Below are 21,546 nucleotides of genomic sequence, written 5' to 3' on the forward strand. Positions count from 1 at the left end.
ATGCCATTTCTAACGTCCTATCCTATAACCAACGAAACCACTCCGCTCGGTGTCATAGATCTGTCCCGCAGTTTGGAGTGAAGTTAAGAACAAGCAGCAAACAGGGCTTCAAACGCAGTCATATTGCTCTTGTCGAAGCAGATATCGGACAGAGCGTGCCAACCTACCATCCCAGCAGCCTCCTGATATTCATGTGTTGTATAGCGGTTGACCATCGCCGCCATATTTACTCCACCTCTCTTGACCGGATCGAGAAACCCCCGCTATCATTGCTTGCGTCAAGTCGTTTATGGGCCCAATCCAAAGGGTTGTTCTAGGCCAATACCTGCTGCAAGAAAAGGGGTCTGTGACTCTGTGGACATCATGAGTGCGATAATGGTTAGGAACTGGTCAGAGCCACCTAATCCATAAAGCATAGTGTTCATAATGTTGAGTTGCCACCGGAATAATGCCGCAAATGACAGAGACCCGGTGGCTTGGATCATACAAAAACGTTGGTAGGCAGGAAAGCATGCCTCATATGAGCATCTTTTGCCATCGTAGAAAGTTGACGGGAATATCTGAAGCAAGGAAATTGCGGGAGAGAACAATGGGGTTCAGGTCTCAACGATATGCCCATTGGTGGTTGACATATTGGAGATTCACTAGTAGTAGTTGAACAGGCTAACGAGCGTATCAGCCACATTCACGGTTGCCCAAAAGGATTAAAACCCTCACATCTTTGAAGAGTTTTGATTTTCGGAAGTCCGGAGCTTATCCATTTTGCTGCTTATGGCTCGACCAGCCCATAAATTCCCCACAACAACCCAAACGTGAACTGCCAATGAACTATCAAGATGATCTTGCGGGGCGATCCTTGCAGGCGATAACATCACTGTTCCAGTGCCTGAATCGTAAATCATATAGTGCCTCGGTTGCCTCATATGGAAATTGCCAGCACAAATTCAGCAAAAGTATCCCACAGCTTGACATATGCAGCACAAGGCTCCCAGCGATGCTTGAATGACGATAGCAACGATGAGACTTGAACGAAGCCAAGCAGGATGTCCGCACGACTTATTTTCGTCCAGGAAGTCTCAGTCAGGTGTGGTCTGCGTGCCAAGATCACAAGATGCGCTCCTAGAATAGCGCCGGCCTGTAGAACACCTTCGGCACTTAATTGGATGCTGCACAAGGTATTTCGCTCTTCTCTTTCGACAACGTTTTCGATGTACATGTGGGCAGCAAAGGCAACGAGATCCAACAGCTCCGAATTCTGTGATAGGTGAGATGGAGAGGCCAAACTCCGAGACGCCTCTTCCATTGACAGCCTGAACAGGGTAATTAACTTCAGCGTGTCGTAGCGGTTGACGGGTGCCGGAGCTATGGGTAGGTTGAGACTGCGCACGAAATTCTGCCATTCAGGACCCGAGTAGGTTGTTGTTAAAGAAGCGATTTGATGGATTTGGTTTCGTAAAACCACTTCTGGCGCTGACAACGCATCAGGTCTCTGCAAGTTGAACATGCATATTGAAGGCAGGCCGCATTGGAGGCAGACAGTGCTGTCACGGGTCAGCGGCGATGCGTGAAACCTGCAGCACAGGTGACCCACCTTTCAAGAATGTATAAGCAGATTGCCACTTGATCAAGCTCCTTCTTGAATCCTGTGGGGGAGCCTGGCAGTCCGAAATATTGTATGAAGCGACGTGAGATGAGTGTGATGACGACGTACAAATTAGCCATCACTTCTTCTGGTTGCACCAGCTGATAAATTGCTTTCAGAAGCAGCACTGTGATTTCTCGGAGCTGTAGCCCAGATTTATCATGGGCGCCAATCTCTGCTGTAGAAAGAGAGTCCAGACGTTGCAAATATGATTTGGCAACACCGCCAAAGTCGGCATTGAAGTCTCGAGCCACCATTGCTGCTGATACCGCGCAGACACCAGCCGTTATCAATGACTGAAAGTTGTTAGAAGCCGGTATCGCGGTACTAGGATCACAAGATAGTTCAAGCCGTTCTAACTGTTCAGTCGTCAGAAGCGGCAAGTCGGGTTGTACAGCTTCCACCCAATGCTTCATGAGAGCTCGGTGAATGGCTGGCTTTTGTTCATTCACGCTCGGCCTTCTGTCGGATGCTCGGCTCTTCAACGAATCAGAAATCCAATCTTGACCTTTTCGTTGATTCCGCTGAATCCTTGCCAAAGTTCCTGGAAGCCTTGGAGAAATAGTGGTCCACTGCACTGCATGCTTTCTCATGAACGCCATTAATTCCGCTGAGGCGGGTCGCGCGCCGATTTCACGATAAGTCGCTGCGGCAGAACCAGAAATTGTCGTTGTCCCGAGTGCGGCTGGATTTGGCTGGCTAATGTTGGTGGTCGCACGAGCCAATCGTTCGGTCAGTTGCTTCTCCAGATCAGACGCTCTTTGCATCAGATTATGGACATGCCTCTCCGTGTTAGTCTTGAACGAGAAGGACAATTAAGTCAACTTACCCTCTTGCAACTTCGACGCCGGCCGAGACATCGTAGAAGGTGCATTCAAGACCTCTAGACTTGCAAGGCAGGCATTCGGGCAGCCTGGTATCGCACTATTATCTCGTTAGTGACAAGCTCATCAATGGAGTAGATCTCTTACTCGAACTTTTCGCCTCCTGCATTGTGTGCATGTTTTCGTAGCCATCATCTATGACGGCCTCCTGGCAACGTCAAACAACGGACAGAAATTCCATGTCCCAGCAAATCTGTCCACAGATTGATAAGCTGAAGAATGGGCTTTGCCGTCTTAGAGCGTTTCCTCAGACTTTCATTTCTCTGTCACGGGGAATTGAGATGATTGCGGCGGTGGTCACACCAGCGACAGGTTTGATAGGGTTCCCATGAGGCTGATCTTTGTAGCGTGCCAAGATCATAAGTATCTAGGTAGGTAGATCGTAGGTAGGTCGATAAGGTTCTGATAAGTGTTTCAATACATTGTAATACCAGCTTTACGTTAGGCAGGTACTTATCAGTGGTTTGTTTCTTTCGCCGTTATCTCCCAAGGACCAATGATATACCCCAGCAGCATTGATAAGGTCACCCGAGCTTACTACCTCAGTTACCTTAAGTTAGAGGCCACCTTACAACGGCAAAACACTCAAACACTCCGACTCGTAGCCTTGTCCTATATCATTGGCTGTGGAGCGACAAAATGAAATTGCTTCGATCTGGACCTTGCTTCTTTATCACTTTCTTCCTACGGCGGCCTTCCATGAGGTTTTCTTACCCACCTCTACACAAAAGCATGTTGCGACATGATCATTATCAGGAGTAAAGAGGACACAATTAACCATGCCGCCGAACCGACGCGCAACAAAAGCCTGTGCGAGATGCCGTAGGCGCAAGACAAAGGTTGGTAAGAATTGCCCTACGTGGAGAGCAGGTAGTAATGAAAAGGTAGTGCGATTTACAGTTTCCACAATGCAGTTCATGTGCTCGAGCGAATACCGAGTGTACTGGCTTAGACGTTGTCACCGGGACCGAATTGCCTCGGAGCGAAGTCGAACATCTGGAACATCAAATCCAACAGCTTGAATCGGAATTGGATGCACTTGATGCTTCTCAAACATCCACGGGATCTTTGAACTTTGAGAGCGCTCTGGATGCTCTTCAGTCGTGCCTTGTTAATGCACAGCTGGGCACACAAGGCGAATCTCGTCCTCGGGTAGGAGGTGCTAGCAACGATTACAAATTGTGTGAGAAGCTCTTGCTGTCGCCAGCGCCGTTCACGCGGGCCTTGGATGATGTATATGTGACGGCTTCTGCGCCCCTATCTGGTATCGGGCACAAACGAGGGATCCCGCTGAGACTCGTTCCTCATGAGGTCATGGCCATCTTACTGAAAAACTACAAAGAAACCTACCTGGTACAATATCCATTCATTGATGAGAACGAACTGGATGCATCGTTCTCAAGAATTATAAACTCTTCCGCAGGCTCCGCCACCGAAGCCTCTCATTTTGACCAGTTCAGTGTCGGTATGGCTCTGGCTATCAGTGTGAGTCTCTAATTTGGGCTTTTTCGAATGTCTCAAAATACAGATCTGTCTAATCGTTGATGCTAGGCTATGACCCTTATCCGGTATGACGAAATGAGAGCGACGACCAAGGCCTTCGAATTCTGGAATGCGGCCAAACTGCATTTGCCGTTTGTCTTTGATGGACCACGGCTTGAGCTACTGCGCTCACTCTCCTTGCTTGCCCACTATTTCTTCTTGAATCCACAAGCTGGTGACGCTTGGACATGCTCCGGCGCAGCCCTCGGCCTTGCCTTGGAGATGGGTTTGCAACATGAAACGACCACCTTCGAAGGTAAAATGCTCAACGAGAAAGAGCGGAACCAGCGGCGGGTGCTTTTCTGGGCAACATATATGATGAATGGGTAAGTCGATCCATGCTAGCTGTCCTTTCATTTCCCTAATTCATGCGACAAGGACGATCCACTACATAGTTGGCACTCAGTTGCACCTTCCAATGACCGGAATGTCTAGACAGGTACTGTCAAACCCCACTTCTGCTCGAGCTCACCTAACAGATTAAGCTGCCTTCACCTTCAGCTGATGGGTTGTTACATTCGTTTCTCGATAACTCATCATACATAGCACCGCACCTATGGTCCGTGAGGATGCTCGAACTTGAATCGATTAATGCCATGTACAGCCCATCCGACAATCTACCGATACAGAACGTGAAAGAATGGCGCATACAAGCTTCCAAACGTCTCGAAGAGTGGTATAGTGTAACTCAACATAGCCCAAACAGGGCGCTAGCCAGGACCATCCAGTTCCACGACATCATCTACTACTTCCTACTCTTTCGTCTAAACAGACCGTCTCCGGGTATTCCGTTTCCAGACCATCAAATGCGGCAACAAAGCATCAAGGCGGCGCTCAAACTCGTCGACGTTTATGCCCACGTTGCAAAACAAGGCCTGCTTTTCTACCTCTGGCATGCAGCACATCATATGCTGGAATTGGGGGTGTTTTTCCTGCAATTTATTCTTGGTGCGACAAGAAAATACACACCTGCTACCATCTTCAGTGCCGAGAAATTTGACCCCAAGACACTAATCGATGCCATGGAGACCAATATTTCACTGTTTGCGAGGGTAGCCAGTCGATGGCCGGAGACTGAAGCAAGTGTCAGATCCCTCGAAAGCGTCACACGGCCAGTACTTGTCGTGTTTGGGCACTGGCAGCGTGGATCGCGTCCGGCCGGGGATTCCCTTGACTCCAAGGTCAGAGACTCCTTGACACACTTGGCCAAGATGGTGAACCTACCAAATGAACAGCCCTTTCATGATGTTTCTGAGCAGCCCGGCCCACAAAACACTACATCCCAGGAGTCTCTTTATCCATCACCGAATATAGGCGTCGAAACGTATCGATGGAGTAAGTACGCGATACAGAATGTCTACTCGCCTGAGCGACCGGCTCTCATTGGAGAAACGCAACCCGGATTCATGTATGCAACAACGGAGGGTATTCCCAATAACGGCAATACTGGTCCGCTCATGGGTGCATCGTCGAGTCATGATGCTAGCAATGACATTTGGGATCTGTCGTCTGAGCAATTAGAGGAGTTGTTTGCCTCCTTAGATCAATTCTCAGAGGACTTTTTATTGGCGGCATAGCGAAAAATGATAGCATGGCAGGAAAGTATGAGCATCGCAGATAAATTCTTGAGCTTCCACAATTCCCAGTAATTTCACGCCACCAGGGAAAGGAGCACTACAAGGAGGCAAAATGCACCGCCGCTTCTTGATGGTTATAGATTTTGTCCAGGAGGGAGTCTTGGACCAGCAAAACGACAGAAATTATGGTAAAAACTAATTGTCTTTACTGTCGCTGAAAGTCCACTTCACCACAGGCAAGTTATCCAAGCATGGCCGTCCAATGATGACTTGTATTGTCCCGCTGACCATTTCCATCATGATCGTGGCCAAGGTTGTCATTCTCTCCATTCCCACGGCCCCAGCCGGTCTGTCACGACAGATGGAATACGGGTAACCCTCCTGATCCGACAGTCTGTTGCGAATTGATTCGAAAGAAGGTAGAATCCCTTCTTTGCAGTCCTTTTCGGTCAGGGTCTGGATCCGTGCTAATCGATGGAATGAGTTTTGGGCCGGGTGGTCCACCAATTTCGGCGGTCGATTGCTCCCGTAGAGATGGTTGGTATGGACCACGTATGCCATCTGTCGTCCTTCGTCTTCAGCAGGAAGTTTTGGTAGTATGGTGGTATTGCCACGCGGCGAAGCCTCGACGTCCATAAAGTCGCCCGATCTGTCTGCCAACAGATAATTTGCCGTACTCGCAGTACCAAATCGATCCATCGTATCCTTTGCTTCCTTCACTGTGGAGCAGTGCTGCAGCATCCATCGTATAAGAATATGCACAGGGAATCCCTCACGATTGAAAGCCCCTGATCGAATCGCGTTGAGGCAGAGACCGAACCCGGCGCTGTTGGCACCAATTTTCCCTACGATACCAGCCTCCGACAAAAGTTTCATGTGAAAGTTCTTGCTTTCGTCGAAACGGTGACTAGGTTGTGGTTCAATGTCGAGAAGGACGATTCCTTGCCCCAATTCTGCTAGCCAGTCCCAGTTTTGACACAAATACATTGCGTGGTGTCGAATACCGTCACCATCTGACGGTGTGGCACTGGTGAATAGTGCGGATTGTGTAAGAGAGGTACAGCCGTCGGTATAGCACGTCAAAGCTATCTCGCTCCTCGTGTTCAGTGTCAATATGTCCTCCATCGACAATCCATTTCCACACCCATCAGCAATCCCTTTCATCTCATCCAAAATCTCTTCATATTCACGACCCAACACCGGGATAAAGGTCTCACTGGCTTTTTGACGAGCTTGCTCCCAGGTGAGGCCGGCGGTCTCCTGGAAGAAGGATGTATAGGTTGCGATATTTTTGAGAATCTCCTGCCTGGCGCATCGTCCATGAGTGCGACCGATCTCATAGGGTGAGCCACGACATCGGATTGTTTTGACGGATGGGTGTTCCCATATGATGTCGTTGTCTTCACTGTCTCCCCTCCCTTGCTCGCAGCTAGAACCCATTCTTGAGCAACTAGGTATAGAAAGGGCTTGGGGATTGGTACACGCCACAGCAGCTTGATGGAGACAGGTAGTCTTTTGAAAGGTGAGGGGAGAGCACGATGGACCAGGAACACAAACGGTCTGGTGAAGATAGCAGTAACATGATCAAGTTTCGAAATCGTAATGCTCGTCTTCCTGTGGTGCGACTGCAGGAGGCAGTTGCCAGGCCATTGGGTGGTAGGGCCGAGATAGTCAGTAGGACGATACGACTGATAGTGTTTCGGTAGTACTTGCGAGACCAAATCGCGGTTATGGCCGAATGTATGCCGGTGATGATCTCGAGCACGATGCAATACTACCTCAAGCATAACTGGTTACAAGATTTACCGAACTTTCCCAAGATGTTTCGGCGTTGTGCGATAAACCTGCCGGGTCTTGTAGAATCGCCTGCATCGGCGTTCTGCGATATCAAGCGGTATCAGCCCGGACATCTTACGGTACCATAGATATCTCACAATGCAGAGACCGGGGTCTCGATCCTGATTCCTCACCATGATCCTGATCATCCTATCCTGAACTGCGGCAGGCTATCTATGTTGATTGAATCCACTGCATAGTTTCGCCGGAGGACACGGCCCTGGATATCACAAGGCCTTGAAGTCGTATCACCTACCGTGCTGGTATTTACCATGATTTGTAACTTGCCCCTCCAATTTGGTTGAACTCTTGGTCCCAGGTGATGATGCTAAGTGATGATCCTTCTGGCGGATAAACGTTATCATATTGAAGATTTCTGACTGCCGCGGCACGGCCACGTTTCAGCCGAGAAGGTTTGGGTGTGGTAGAGATGAGGTTCTGGCAGGAGGTATAGTCAGCAGATGTCGCACTTGTCTCATACGAGAGACATTCTGCCATCTTGTGCTCGCGGGGCAGACATATTGTGAATGGTCGGATTCTTGTCTCTAAATCACGAGATCCAGAACAGATTGCACTCATGACCTTGAGAAAAATTCACCTGGCGGTAGAGGAGCTCCAGATCACCTTGATTGAGCAGACTGTGGGCACTGCAGAAGAGGCTGGGTTTTCTTAGAGTTTCTGCAAAGGAAAGTGAACAATGATACGGTCTGAACACCCATGTTCTATTTGAAGGTTATATATCGAATTTATGATCTATGGTACCCTGTCACGACACTTCACGACCAGGTGTCATCATTTCTCAAATCCCGTGCACACCCTTGACCACGTAGCTTCTCGTAGTTGCTGGGTTTCTCTCCATAAACGCTCAAAATATCTCAAACGGTGTACCGGAAGTATTTGTTCTCGTTGTCGGTGAGATCAAGGAATTCTTGACCTGCGGGCTGCGGTGGAAGGTTGAGAGCGTCGCGCCTGGCGTTGTCACGCTTGTAAAGGTAGAGCAGAGCGACACAGCATGCTAGTGCGACAAACAACTGAGCAATAGTGTCGTACTTGGCGTTGGTGTAGTAGGGCCCATCCCGGAAGGTCTGTGGACCGATGATGAAACCGACACAATAGGCAATCAACATCATCGCGTTGACAGTGGTTTTCTTGGTGTAGCCCGCAACGTTGGAAGAGATACTGCTGAAGATGATAAGTAGAGATGTGGCTGAGTTGCCCAGCAGGATGTAGTAGCCAACCAGTTGGCCTATCCGATGTGCGGTTGGCCCGTCTCTGGCAAGCCCGGTCATCAAGGCGATGGCGAATAATCCGAGGAGCATAGACAGACACGCTGAGAGCATGCCGTTTCTCATCTTGTAGGCTAGCCAAGGGAAAAACAGGGTCGACCAGACTTCAACAGCCCCACTGGGCATCGACACAAGTAGGGTGGTAGTGGAGTCGAATCCGTATCCTTGGATGAGCAAAGTGAAGAACACAGTCAGACCACCCGGTGGGATCATGGAAGTGCAAGCAAAAAGGCAGTAAAGCCAGGACTAGAAGTAAACGGGCAGTCAGTAAGCCGGGCATCGACATGAGGAGAGGCTGCCTGAGATGGCGGAACTTACCTTGGGGTCAGTGAGTGCTTCACGGAACTGATACCATTTGAAAGTCTTGCTTCCCAAACCCTGCTGGTTGCCTCGAAGTCTCTCGACTGCGATAGCGCGATCGGTTTCGCTCAACCATTTGGCGTTGATAGGTGAGTCTGGAAGGAAGAAATACATCCCAACGCTATAGAGGGCGGTGATGATCCCTGTAATGATGAAGATCACTTTCCAGCTGGGGAAAGTGATGCTCGGGTTGTCTGCGAACCCACGAGCAACTCCATAAGCCACGGCACCACCAACGATCTGAGCAAATCCGTTTGCACAAAACCAGTAGGAGGTCCTGGTTACTTGTTCCTCGGCACGGTACCACCTTGCTGTCATGAGAATGAAGCCGGCCGTGACGGACCCCTCAAAGGCTCCAAGAAAGAAACGGGCGACCATGAGGGTTGCAAAGCTGGTGGTTGCAGCATGAAGGCAAAGTGTAAGGCCCCAGAAGAACACTGTGACTGACACATATTTCATGAGTGGAAGCCTTTGCATAAGACGGTTATGCGGATATTCGAAGGCGAGATAACCGAAATAGAAGACTGAGCCGGCCCTGAGCATCAAGAAGTCAGTCGCTTGACAATGACGATGTTCGTAACATGGACTTCCTTGCGTGACGAATAGGGAACTTACCAAGCATACTGGCCGCTCGCAATGTTCAAGTCGGACCGAATTCCCATGATTGCCGCGTAACTCAGGGTTGTCTTGTCCAGGTATTGAAGAAGGTAAATACCAAACATCCAAGGAAGGATGTGCCAGTCGATGGTACGCCTGATGCGCTTGTCGGTCTCCGCATCGATCGGTGTGGCGTTGACGTTGTACACATACTGCAGAGCTACGTCTGCATCTTTCAGGTTCTTCAGTTTGCCTTCCTCCATACTGGGCTCATAACACAGCGGTTCCACACGCTGGACATCTTCTCCTTGCCCTGGTGCCATATCTACCTTGGCGCCCGTCTTCTCGGTCATTGCGAAGCAGATGTGAGTAAATGGTTGTTCGGAAGAACATATATTGGGGTCAGAGCGCGTTGGCTGGTGTAGTGTCCGGGAGAAGACCCAATGGTTATATACTTGAGAGCCGACCTGTACCTCGCTTCGCTCCAGGTATTGGAGGTGTAGTCTATCAGCCATTTATGCCGCCGAGGGTGTAGGATGAGATAATTCAAGCTTTGCGGGTTGAATCCACCTTCGGGATAACACCGCAACGACTGAGGCTCGATTCGGTGTTCTCCCATTACAATGAGCAAGGCTCCACCATAGCCTTACCACCTATCGACAATGGACCATTGACAGGTCTGATCTTATCAGTCATTTTTGTAATGACACACCGGCACGGACGAGGCAAGTATAGGTTCTATTCCCACCAATGGCATCATTGGGCCCAGTCGCATCGTCCGAGTCTAACGCGACTGCGCTGATAACAAGCGAAAGCTCGACCAGATCTTGAAGCATGTTAATTGAAGTTCTCGAAGAAAGATCCAAGCGGGACGGATAAAAGGGTTAGTTGACGTGTTGTCTTCCAACCGCTCCTTAACAATCTTGACAACTCACAAGATAATTCCACACCCCCTTTCGATTGGCGGATAGCTGGTCACAGGCCTTCGGAAACATGTCTGAGATCACCATCCACTCCTCAAGTCTGTTTGATCCCAAACAGAAGCAGTTCCTTCCCAATGTCTCAATATCTGTCGACCAAAAGAGTGGCAATATCGTCAAAGTATGGAACCGAGACGATGAAGCCACGGAAATCGGAGACAATGATATCGACTTGAGGGGAAAGACAGTCTTACCCGGCCTGGTCGATGCTCACACACATATCTTCCTCCATGCCTACGCGTACGTAATTCCACGATTCGAACCGAGGCCGTGCTTCCTTCTAACGTTTATCACAGTGAGAGACCATCTCTGAACCAAAAGCGTGATGAGAGCCGCACCGAGCGAACCATTCGTGCCGTTAATCACTGCCGACTCGCCCTCTCAGCGGGATTCACAACTTATCGGTAAGTGAACACTACTACGACTCTACCAAGTGTGAGAGGAAGGTCAATCTGACATTTTCGTACAGTGATCTTGGGTCGGAGTCCATGGGTGATGCAGATGCGCACGTGAGAGATGCCATTGCACGTGGGTTGATGCCTGGACCAAGACTGTTCGTGGCAACCAAAGTCCTGGCGAGTACCGGTTCATACGAGCCCCGCACGGAAAATGCCGAGCACGTCTGTCTCCCATCTGGTGCGGAAGCTGTGGATGGAGTTGATGAGATTCGACGTGCAGTTCGTCGCCGTATAGCTGCAGGAGCAGACGTGATCAAATTCTTTGCCGACTATCGCCGTCGCATCATGCGGTACCCTCCAGCACAGCAGCATCCCTATATTTCCAGTGTTCTACATCCTCCAGAGCAACCGAACCCCGATGTCCTCCTTTTCAGCCAAGAGGAGATGGACATGATTGTGCAAGAAGCAGAACTTGCTGAATGCCCGGTGGCGGCCCATTGTGGTACCATCACTGGAGCTCTTTGCGCCGTTCGAGCGGGTGCAAAGACTATAGAGCACGCCTACTATGCAAATGAAGCCCTCTTTGCTGAAATGGTCAAGCGTGACGTTGTCTTCGTCCCTACGTTGTCTGTGTGCGAGGCTCTTCACCCTAAACGAATGGAGGAGATTAAGGCTCAGGTCGCTCTTGCTCACCGGATGGGGGTCAAAATGGCTTGTGGAGGGGACACGGGCCCCGTACCCCATGGTGAGAACGCAAGAGAGCTGGAACTTATGATTGAGGCAGGCGTCCCTGTGGAGGACGTTATCGCAGCTTGTACTTATGGGGGGTGGGAAGCATGTGGAGGTGATCGTTGTGGGTTGAAGTTCGGTTTGTTTGAGGCAGGAAATCGGGCCGACATCATCGCACTTGAGAGTGATCCCCGGGAGGATGTAAAGGCCTTTCGAAAAGTCAACTTTGTCATGAAGGATGCCACTGTGTGGAAAAGGAATGGGCACGACCTGCCAATGGATATCTCGACTTAGGTTTACTTTAGAAGAATATCTACACAACGATGATTTTCTAAAGTTCGCTGTATCGCCGTACTTGTCAAGGAAGAGGATGTAGTAAAGTAGCAACGTGTGGCCCAAATAGGAAGAGGACTTTTGCCCCAAGCAAACGGGTCATAGCCTGACCATGATCAGGTTTGGGACTGGACTGCAGACTGTTACACTTCCTAAGGACATTCATCTTAAAGTGGGCGAAATTTTGTCGCTGATAAAAGTGAATCAATCATTCATCCTCCCGGACTAGTATTTTGCCGGCTGCTACAAGTAATCTTCCTCCATCGACTCGGATATTCTGTCCAGTAACGTAAAAGCCTGCAGGACTTGCCAAGTACAAAGCCGTTGAAGCAATCTCCTGCTCCGTTCCCGGCCGTCTAGCAGGCATCTCCTTTGCGTACCTCATGTTAGAATCAGGATGTTTTGGATCCATTGGGTTCATGTTGCTTGGGAAGAGACCGGGCGAGATCGCATTGACGCGAACTAGATGGGGAAGATCGATGTCAGTACTGTAACTTTGACTACCTCACAGTTGAAGACGTGACTGAAACTTACTGTAGAGGTCTGCACATTCAGCTGCCATGATTTTGACCAGCTGATCCACGGCGGCCTTGGACGTCTGATATGCAGGCACAAACTGACCGGTGTGCTTGCTGGCAACACTGGAAAAGCATATGACAGAGCCCTTGCCAGACTGTTTCGCGGCACTTTCACCGATCAGGTCGAGTAGACCAGCGGTTAGATAGTACTGGGAAAAGACGTTGATGCGGAAAGACGCTTCCATGTCATCCCAGTCCAATGATTGCACCGCTTCCACCAACTTTGACAGTCCAAGTCCAGGGGAGAATGTTTTCTTGTTAACTCTCCTGATCCCAGCTGCTAGGACCAGCGTGTCAATGCCCATGCCGAGGTTTCGAACTTTCGAGACCACGCTGGCAATTCCATCGCGGGAGGCAACGTCTCCCTGAACTCTGCCACAACGAAAAGTGTCAGCATAGTATTTTCCCCACGGCAAAAGCTATATTAGCGTACGGTAAACTTACACATGTACATCTCCTTTGAGGCCCAGGTCTTTCTTGATAGAGGAGAACTCCTTCACGGCATCTTCTAAGCGTTCCTGCAGGATATCGATGAGCGTCACAGACGACGCTCCGTTGACAAGGAATGTTTTTGCAATGATCCTTCCCAAACCACTACCTGATCATCTCGTCAGCTTCCAAATCCCCTGGACCATTATTCTGTGGGGTCGACGAACCTCCTCCAGTGACAACAACACGCCATCCTGTAACATCAAACATAGCACTGCTTCGAAATTCCGCCATGATGATTCAATGCTGGAGATGATGGAAAACCGAAATTCCACAACGAGCTTCCGATTTCAGCTTTGCCTTGATCAACAGATGAACGGCGTGCGAAGACTATCTTGATAATCTATATCTCCGACAAATGGCCAGAGTCATGCATGATGGACCCACATGGCAGAAGGTGGAACAGTGACTATCATCGCAAAAGCCCGTGATTACATGGTGAAATTTCGGAGGCATCGGAACTCTTCCCAACTGGCTTCCTGTCTTCTGTCAATACTGTTCTCGGTGTTACGCGAAACATACTGTTGTTAGTGTCAACGTTTTCCAAAATCATCAGTGAAGCCACCTGCCGTCGGTGGGCGCCACTATTATACTGCCCCGTATTGTTGTGTGCAAAGTGTTAATATGGTAGCCACTCTCACATAAAGGCTGAAGGTGCCAGCGTAAATTTCCAGTAACTCTATCACCGGGAAGGACGTCTTTTCGCCAATACTGGACTATCTTGACCACGATGACGCCTGTATCTGCTCAGGCACTTGCCAGCCTTGACTTGGAAGCTGTGAGCGGTGTCGGTATCCTCGGCCTTGTGCTCTGCTTGGGTTGGTGGATTTATCGCCAGGCCTTTTGTACCGATGTTCCACGAATCCCCGGCATTCCAGAAGCCCCCGGCGCTGTGCCCTTCTTCGGGCATCTGAAAGTACTTGGTCAAGACCATGCCTCAAAACTCCAAGAATGGGCCGTCAAGAATGAATGGCCTGTTTTCCAGGCAAGATTGGGCAACCGACGGATTCTAGTCCTCAATACATTTTCGGCGGCACAGGACTTCATGGTCAAACATGCAAGCGCTACCATTGATCGGCCACTTTTTCACACCTTTCATTCAGTTCTGAGTACCACTCAAGGTATGCTTGACCAGACTTTGCCATTAAGTCTGCTAATGTTTCGTCTTAGGTGGTACCATAGGCACAGCACCGTGGGATGAGTCATGCAAACGACGCCGAACGGCTGTGGGGGCCATTATGACACGACCTGCAATCCTCAAGAGCACACCAATGCTGGATCTGGAAATCAGTGCTTTGATCAAAGACCTGGCAGCCGACGGCCTAGGACTGCGCCAACAGAAAGATGGCTTTGGCTTGGAAGTTAACCCTCGCCTTCACTTCGAACGCATGGCATTGAACCTCACCTTGATGATGTGTTACTCAACACGATTCGAAAGTCTCCAAGATCCCATGTTGCACGAACTTCTTGAAATAGCAACCTCTGTCTCGACGTAAGTGAATCTATTTCATACAAGTACCTATGGGGTCATCTGACTGTTATAGATTCCGCTCCACCAACAACAACGTGCAAGATTACGTACCATTTTATCGATATCTTCCAACCAACGACAGGACACAACTTGCCATCACAAACCGTGTCAGAAGAGACGAGATTCTGGGAAGTTTGCTCGATAAAGTAGACAAGGCAATGAAGGAAGGAAAGCCAGTGCAGTGCTTATCACAAGGTCTGCTCAGCGAAGAAGGTGCATCGAGACTGACAGATGGTACGTTTGGTCCTCCACAATTCCTTAGGGCATTGACTGACCAACGCATAGCCGAAATTCGATCGGTCAACGTATCTCTTGTGTCGGGAGGATTTGAGACCGTAGCAGCAACAGGGCTTGCGGGATTCGGGTATCTCTCCTCGCCTGAAGGTCAAGAAACCCAGGAAAAGGCTTTCAAAGCGATTATGGAAGTATATCCAGATCCAGAGCAGGCTTGGGAAGCGTGCTTGAAAGAAGAGCAAGTGCAATATGTGGTGGCTTTGGTTCGTGAAATGCTCAGGTATTATCCAGCTATCCCATTGCTTCCCCCTCGTCAAACTTGCAAGGAATTTGAATGGCAAGGGGTCAAGATTCCTTCCAATGTTGCCCTTTACCAAAATGCACAAGCCATCAACCACGACCACACCGCATATGGACCTGACGCCAACGAATTTCGCCCGGAGCGCTGGCTTGATGAGGATTCAAAAATCAAAGTTGGCCCACCGTTCCATTACAGTTTTGGAGCTGGTTCCAGGATGTGCACAGCAGTGGCCCTGTCCAATCGGATCTTGTATGCTGTTTTTGTCCGGTTGATCTTACACTTCAAGTCTGTGGGATCTTCAACCATGCCCCCTGTCACGGACTTTGTCGAATACAATGAGGATCACACTGGCCAAACGGTTATCGTGAAACCGTACCGGGTTACCTTGAAGGAACGCCTCCCTCGGGCTACACTTCTCCAAAACCTCGAGACTTCTGAACGGGCTTCGCAAGAGTTGCAAATTGTATGATACAGAATTTGGTCCAGCTCAAAAGTTCAGGTCTGCAGAGCATATGTCATGGCATGTGGAATGAATTATCAGGGCATCCACTTAGTCTCATCTTTCATACGGACAGTCTAAAATGGTTGATCCTCTGCGAGATTTGACTCGCCTGGCTCTAAAGGTTGGACAACAAACAACCTTTGTCGATTGAATTGATTATATGCATATGTTCAGCATACTTTCCAGCCAAACTTTGTCCAGATAAGAGAGATCTCTCGCCTGACTGATGGATTGTTCTGTAGGTGGAGTTCAGGATATGATAGAAAGGTTTGTGCTAACAAAACGAATGATGAATGCTATTGCGTTCGTCTACTAGCTTGTGTCATTGGTGGAAACGGCGAAGACCTCATGGGGGTTTTTATAGGTAGGGATTGGATTTAGTATGGTAATTAACATCGAAGTCATGGATTAGCGTAAGTTGATTTTGCTGAGTATGCGGACCAGCATAGAGAACCATAGAGAGAAGAGCGATTTCGAGGATTTTCCACAGCTCGAAGACTTGTTCTCGTTTGACCCGTAGACTGATGGGTGGTATACGGTGAGATGGCTACTGAAGTGCCAGTACTGGAAGAAAGTCCTGTTGATATGGGCGCTTCCTGACTTCCTGCTAGCAATCTAGGATGGAGGAGGCGTGTGTCTATTGGAGTGAAGACTCGCCCCTTCATGTACACCAGTAATGGAGGACATTAGTCATGTTCATGCAGGGTCGAAGAATTAAGACTATATTCCGACAGAGCTGGAGATAAGCAAGCAAATAATGTGGTAGATGACAGGGTCGATCGGCGAGGACACCGACGGAAATGTATGGTGCCGAGGGGAAGGTCGTGCGGAGCTATCCCGTTCAATCCTGGAGATCCATAAAGCAAGCTGCATTGACCATACACCTGTTGGATTATGGCTAATGAAACTGGGTCGAAGGTACCCATGGAAATGTACTGGTTGATGTAAGACCAGATGTTTCTCCCAACACCAGGCTTCGGCTTATGCAATCCGGTGTTCATTCTAGTTCACTACTATTCGCCAGCGAACATTTGGACCCTGCGCAGTCCTGGTGATTGGGAGGCTCTTTTGCTGTATCTTGCTACCGAATGATGCGGTGCAGTGTTTACTCCTCGAATCCCCGTCAGCATTACCCAAACTTTTGCCGAAGATATCACCATCCATCTCAGTCTAGCATCTGTGAAGCGAGATTGCTACTCTAGCAGCAAGTCAAGATCTGTAGTGGCACAGTCCACTAATGTCACTGAAGCTGCCGCTTAGCTGGTTGATTGAACTTGATTCGTACAACCCATCGATTGTTTTATGATTCATGAGAAGAGGTCAATACACATTGGGCGCATTAGAGTCTGCAGCGTACGTTAGCTCAAGAAGAAGTCATTAACATGTCATCGGCACTTTGACGGCGGTGAAAGCAAAGATGAATGAAATATAGCATGGAGAGATGGGATGGACATGACTGGTCAAGAATGCCCAACCCACACCACCTTTGTGCACGTACCAGATTACTTGCCTAGGTCCAATTAGGTAAACATGCCGCAGCATAACGACTTGACGTTGACTAGTTCGACAAGGCGTTTTTGATAGGAAACAAGCTTTGCGGGCCGACATTGACATGAAGAAATACCGGGAAAATAGGCCACCTTTCATCCCCTCGTATTTAACTTGCAGCATCCCTCGACACCTTCTACTTCCTTCGAGTCATTCGATGAGGGTTAGCACAGGCGAGACAAAATATGCTCCCTAAAGTTACTCCTCATCATTTCTTATACCCGAGGTTTATTGAAGAAGCTCGGTTTTGTGCCAGATTCATCCAAGAAAGTTGTGGGTGGAGCTTAAACTTCCCCACCTTGATAAAGCTCTCTGATAAGGCATCCGAACTTGGGAATTCGCGGGGCGCCTTTGTCGAAGCCGGAAGTCATCATTTGTCGGCGGGCGCCGACGTCCACTAGTCAGGTCAGTTCGTGGAGCTGTATTAGGCAACGCAGGTGGAAGGGTCTTGATAAGATTTAGTTCCTGGGAATCCAGGTGCCTGGTCTGAGTTGCATCATATCGTCCTAGTGAAGACACCATCGGAGCATGGGCGAATCAACTACCATCGGAAACCGTCAGTTCTCTGCTGACTCTTCTGCGTTTCTGTCGTGTCCCACGTGGACCCTATCTTCCGTTGTCAGACATGCACATGCACCTGCGTGTCTCTTTATATCGTTCTTATCTAGATCGAAGCTCACCACGCCGATGCCATCGGTCCACAATGGAGCTGCCTCTACGACCAGCGTGCAGAAGCTGGCCTAGCTTGGTGGGAATATGCAATGTTGGTGACGACGGCATTACTACTAGCTATGGGTAATGCCCGGTCTATTGGGAGCTACTCCATTCTCTAGCCATCAGAATGCGAACTATGAGCTCTGAGATGGATGTACATCTTCGTCAGGTACCTATTTAATCAGTGCCGCGTCCTCCTTCTCACGGTGACCACATTCCAGCATTCGCATCTTACCTCTCGTCTCCCTTCCCACCATCAGGATGAAGTTCCCATCGCCAACCCTCGCAGCTGCTGCCGCAAGTTTCTTGTCCTTGGTACCGGTGGGCTCAGCAACCAAGGTCATCTTGGATAACGACTGGAGCACGGCAGGCTTTATTCCTTTTCTGCTGGCCCTCAACGCCGGCTGGGACGTCTTGGGTCTGGTCGGAGACACATCCAACTCGTGGGCGCTCCAGACGAGTCTGCACGGTCTAGCAACGCTCGAGGTCGGCAACCTGTCGTCGTGTATTCCAGTGTACAAAGGAGCAGACTATCCGTTACTGAACACACCCGAACTTTTCCAGGCGTGGGAAGAGGTCCATGGTGTGTTGCCGTGGCAGGGGGCTTTTGCTCCGGAAAATCTGACCGAAGAGGCGGCCGGCGCTGACCCGACGTCGGGCGACCCAAATCGAGTGGCCCAGGCCGCATTCCTGGAAGGCTACCCCAACGGCACCCTGACCGGCGAGTATGCCGCCGCTTGGATGATCGAGCAGGTCCATAAGTACCCCGGCGAGGTCATGATTTACGCTGCGGGCGGCATGACCAACGTCGCCCTGGCCGTCCGCATGGATCCTGAATTTGCCAAGCTAGCAAAGGGTTTGGTGATCATGGGCGGCTACATTGACGTCAACCTGCTCCAGGTGACGGGAAGTGTGAACCAGGCCGACATGAACTCTGATGTAAGTGTGATGGAACCCGAGAGAAGATCAGCTGTTGGTCAGGAGCAGTAGCAGTACTGACAAAAGCTTCTCTTTTAGATAAACCTAATGATCGATCCAGAAGGTAGCAAGATCGCCTTGACCGCCGATTTCCCCAACATCAGTAAGTAAACAATATCCGTCAGATGGGAAGAATTGAGAAGGTTGACATCATGACAGCTATTGTCGGCAACGCCGCCAATCAAGTAATGCCAACGCAGGCCTATTGGGACGAGGTCTATCAAGTCAAGAACCCATACACCAGTTTGGCGTACAACTACTATGGGACCACCTTCGCCTTCTGGGATGAGACGGCAATGTTTGCGGTTCTGGACCCAGCCAACGTCCTCAACTCGACGTCCTGTAAGTCCTGCCTTTGTGTTCGTTGATTGAAACGTATGCTAAACTGGAATTTAAAAAAGTCTACCTTGATGTCGATACCGCATGGTCTAGTCCGACTTATGGCAATATCCATGGCTATCAAGAAGCATTGATGCCCACCGCCCAGAAACTGCAAAAGGTTAACTACGTGCTCGAGGTGGATTCGACGAAGCTCTTGGCAGAGATCAAGCAATCCTTGCAATATCCGAAGACCTGTGCCGATCTGTGTTGAGCCTGGAATGACGAACCCGACTGAGAGTATGGGCATGACTCTTAAGAAGTGCGGTAAAGTAATGCTTATGACTTTAAAAGCTACTGAGCAGCTGTGAAGAAAGTGTTTGTGTCTTAAGGAGACTATTCAGATTTTGTACTTGACAGCTGAGACGAGTATAGTACGCTTTTTTCCTGACATAAAAACAGCGACCAATCCCTGAGACATGGATTGTAAATTCAAAAGGGCTACTTGCACGCAGAAGGGACTAAATCTACTGTTGTATCTACTTTTCATGAACGAGAGCCTCATTTGAGCCGATTGGTTGAGGCTGGGAACGCAAGGCTCGGCTAAGGACGCATTGTGCGGCATCTATCGTAGTACCCTCCGTCTTCGCCATCCGGGCTATGCTTTCCCAGTGATATTCCGTGCAGCGAATTCCTCCAACTCCTTGGTGATGGCGCTCTTAACCTCCTGTGGTGCCCAACACATGTCAACTGCATTTCTTTGCAGGCGGACAATGTCAGCATCTGAAAAGCCGCACATCAGCCTCGCCAAGTGTAGGTTGTGGACGATCCAGCAACCATCCATATAAGCCGGGTCGTCGCTGTTAATAGTAACTTGGACACCCGCATCGTAGAGCTGACGAACCTTACCCATGATGTCTGTTTCTGGCGAAAGACAGAAATAGGCCCATGGACAAAGCGTCATGCCGATTTTCTTTTCGACAAAGCCCTGTACCAACTGCGGATCATGAGCCGCACTCAGGCCGTGGTCGCATCGATCCGCGCCTGTACCTCCAATATCGTTGAGGACCTGTTCCATGTTTGACATAGTGTCCGGTACACCCGGATCGCAATGGCAGGTAAGCTTGAAGCCGTCGGCACGTGCTCGCTCGAAAAGTTTGTAGAATTGCGACGGAGGATGGCCCTCCTCCATGGAATCAAGTCCAATTGCCACAATCATGTCACGGTAAGGCAGGGCGGCTTCGTAGTGTTCCGTGGCGGATTCTAGTGTCATGTCTCGTAGCATGCACATGATCCATTGGGATTTGACCTGCAATCAAAGGCACTTGGTCATTGTCCGATCTTGCCCAAGGAGAAACTTGAAAAGGTGTGGCTTACTTACATTCAGGTCTTTCTCGGCTGTCAGCTGAGCCCGCCTAAATCCTTTCATGACAGCGTCGAGTGGCACGCCTCGCCGGGTATGTCCCTGCGGATCAAAGAATGGTTCGACGTATCGGACGTTCATCTTGGCGGCAAGCTCAAACATGTTCATTGCCAGGTCATAAAAGTCCTCTTCGGTCTGGAGTACTTCAAACCCTCCATAGTACAGTTCAAAGAAGGTCGCTTCGGCTCCTTCACCAGGCTTGTATTGGGCGCGGTGAAGCTCATATGAGGCTTGCAGCTTTTCGATCGTGTCGTAGATTTCTCCAGTACGCTCACTTTTCAAGGTGATTCCATGCCTCTGAGCCAGCTTCCAACGCAATGCGGGAGTTATTGTCCCTTCGATGTGAAGATGCAGCTCAACTTTTGGAATGTCGCTGATGAAGGGATCGACATGGCTATGCATCTCCTGCACCAAAGCCTGCAGATTTCCACGAGTGGTAGACGCAGTCATGTTGGCGAATCTTTACACTTCAGGTGTCGATGAATTTGTAGTTGTACGAAAGATGGAGGTACGACGGCGAAGATGGCGGTCTTTATTACCCTTGCACGTGGGTTTTAATCGCTTGAAATATAAAAGACCAATGATTGGTCCGATCAAAGGGACCTGGCCTTGTAAAGCCACGCCGCGAGATACACACGCACATTAGTTGGCGCTAGGGCCCGGTCTACTGTATTAGAGGTAGATAGGGGGTAAGTTTTAACGACATTGATTCTACTGCTCGAGGATTCTATGTAAGTTACCCAATGCACTCCCAATAGACCGGGCA

The 21,546-nt window shown here is 49.6% G+C and overlaps 10 protein-coding genes across 10 annotated transcripts; 5 read left to right on the forward strand and 5 right to left on the reverse strand.

The window, feature by feature from the left end:
• Nucleotides 1-919: 919 nt before the first annotated feature.
• Nucleotides 920-1,899, reverse strand: A1O1_04549 (uncharacterized protein; the record flags this gene model as incomplete). Its single annotated transcript, XM_007725441.1, has 2 exons — nt 920-1,541; nt 1,592-1,899. The coding sequence occupies 2 exons, from the start codon at nt 1,897-1,899 to the stop codon at nt 920-922; spliced, it is 930 nt and encodes a 309-aa protein (XP_007723631.1).
• Nucleotides 1,900-3,305: 1,406 nt separating this feature from the next.
• A1O1_04550 (uncharacterized protein) lies at nt 3,306-4,398 on the forward strand (the record flags this gene model as incomplete). The annotated part of the gene is made up of 3 exons (XM_007725442.1): nt 3,306-3,365; nt 3,427-4,011; nt 4,078-4,398. 3 exons carry the CDS (start codon nt 3,306-3,308, stop codon nt 4,396-4,398), a joined length of 966 nt encoding a protein of 321 aa, XP_007723632.1.
• Nucleotides 4,399-4,637: 239 nt separating this feature from the next.
• On the forward strand, nt 4,638-5,645 carry A1O1_04551 (uncharacterized protein; the record flags this gene model as incomplete). The annotated part of the gene is made up of 1 exon (XM_007725443.1): nt 4,638-5,645. One exon carries the CDS (start codon nt 4,638-4,640, stop codon nt 5,643-5,645), a length of 1,008 nt encoding a protein of 335 aa, XP_007723633.1.
• A 195-nt stretch (nt 5,646-5,840) lies between these two features.
• Nucleotides 5,841-7,085, reverse strand: A1O1_04552 (uncharacterized protein; the record flags this gene model as incomplete). Its single annotated transcript, XM_007725444.1, has 1 exon — nt 5,841-7,085. One exon carries the CDS (start codon nt 7,083-7,085, stop codon nt 5,841-5,843), a length of 1,245 nt encoding a protein of 414 aa, XP_007723634.1.
• A 1,271-nt stretch (nt 7,086-8,356) lies between these two features.
• Nucleotides 8,357-10,077, reverse strand: A1O1_04553 (uncharacterized protein; the record flags this gene model as incomplete). Its single annotated transcript, XM_007725445.1, has 3 exons — nt 8,357-9,013; nt 9,086-9,662; nt 9,743-10,077. The coding sequence occupies 3 exons, from the start codon at nt 10,075-10,077 to the stop codon at nt 8,357-8,359; spliced, it is 1,569 nt and encodes a 522-aa protein (XP_007723635.1).
• Nucleotides 10,078-10,717: 640 nt separating this feature from the next.
• On the forward strand, nt 10,718-12,125 carry A1O1_04554 (uncharacterized protein; the record flags this gene model as incomplete). Its single annotated transcript, XM_007725446.1, has 3 exons — nt 10,718-10,944; nt 11,001-11,108; nt 11,174-12,125. The coding sequence occupies 3 exons, from the start codon at nt 10,718-10,720 to the stop codon at nt 12,123-12,125; spliced, it is 1,287 nt and encodes a 428-aa protein (XP_007723636.1).
• Nucleotides 12,126-12,372: 247 nt separating this feature from the next.
• A1O1_04555 (uncharacterized protein) lies at nt 12,373-13,465 on the reverse strand (the record flags this gene model as incomplete). The annotated part of the gene is made up of 4 exons (XM_007725447.1): nt 12,373-12,626; nt 12,699-13,114; nt 13,187-13,340; nt 13,399-13,465. 4 exons carry the CDS (start codon nt 13,463-13,465, stop codon nt 12,373-12,375), a joined length of 891 nt encoding a protein of 296 aa, XP_007723637.1.
• Nucleotides 13,466-13,961: 496 nt separating this feature from the next.
• On the forward strand, nt 13,962-15,766 carry A1O1_04556 (uncharacterized protein; the record flags this gene model as incomplete). The annotated part of the gene is made up of 4 exons (XM_007725448.1): nt 13,962-14,352; nt 14,402-14,723; nt 14,776-14,996; nt 15,048-15,766. 4 exons carry the CDS (start codon nt 13,962-13,964, stop codon nt 15,764-15,766), a joined length of 1,653 nt encoding a protein of 550 aa, XP_007723638.1.
• A 2,556-nt stretch (nt 15,767-18,322) lies between these two features.
• On the forward strand, nt 18,323-19,631 carry A1O1_04557 (uncharacterized protein; the record flags this gene model as incomplete). The annotated part of the gene is made up of 4 exons (XM_007725449.1): nt 18,323-19,000; nt 19,079-19,142; nt 19,199-19,381; nt 19,441-19,631. The coding sequence occupies 4 exons, from the start codon at nt 18,323-18,325 to the stop codon at nt 19,629-19,631; spliced, it is 1,116 nt and encodes a 371-aa protein (XP_007723639.1).
• A 384-nt stretch (nt 19,632-20,015) lies between these two features.
• A1O1_04558 (adenosine deaminase) lies at nt 20,016-21,230 on the reverse strand (the record flags this gene model as incomplete). Its single annotated transcript, XM_007725450.1, has 2 exons — nt 20,016-20,666; nt 20,739-21,230. 2 exons carry the CDS (start codon nt 21,228-21,230, stop codon nt 20,016-20,018), a joined length of 1,143 nt encoding a protein of 380 aa, XP_007723640.1.
• Between the last annotated feature and the right edge of the window lie 316 nt (nt 21,231-21,546).

The sequence above is a fragment of the Capronia coronata genome (assembly GCF_000585585.1).
Source record: "Capronia coronata CBS 617.96 chromosome Unknown acBCG-supercont1.3, whole genome shotgun sequence".
In the NCBI taxonomy this organism is placed as follows: domain Eukaryota; kingdom Fungi; phylum Ascomycota; class Eurotiomycetes; order Chaetothyriales; family Herpotrichiellaceae; genus Capronia; species Capronia coronata.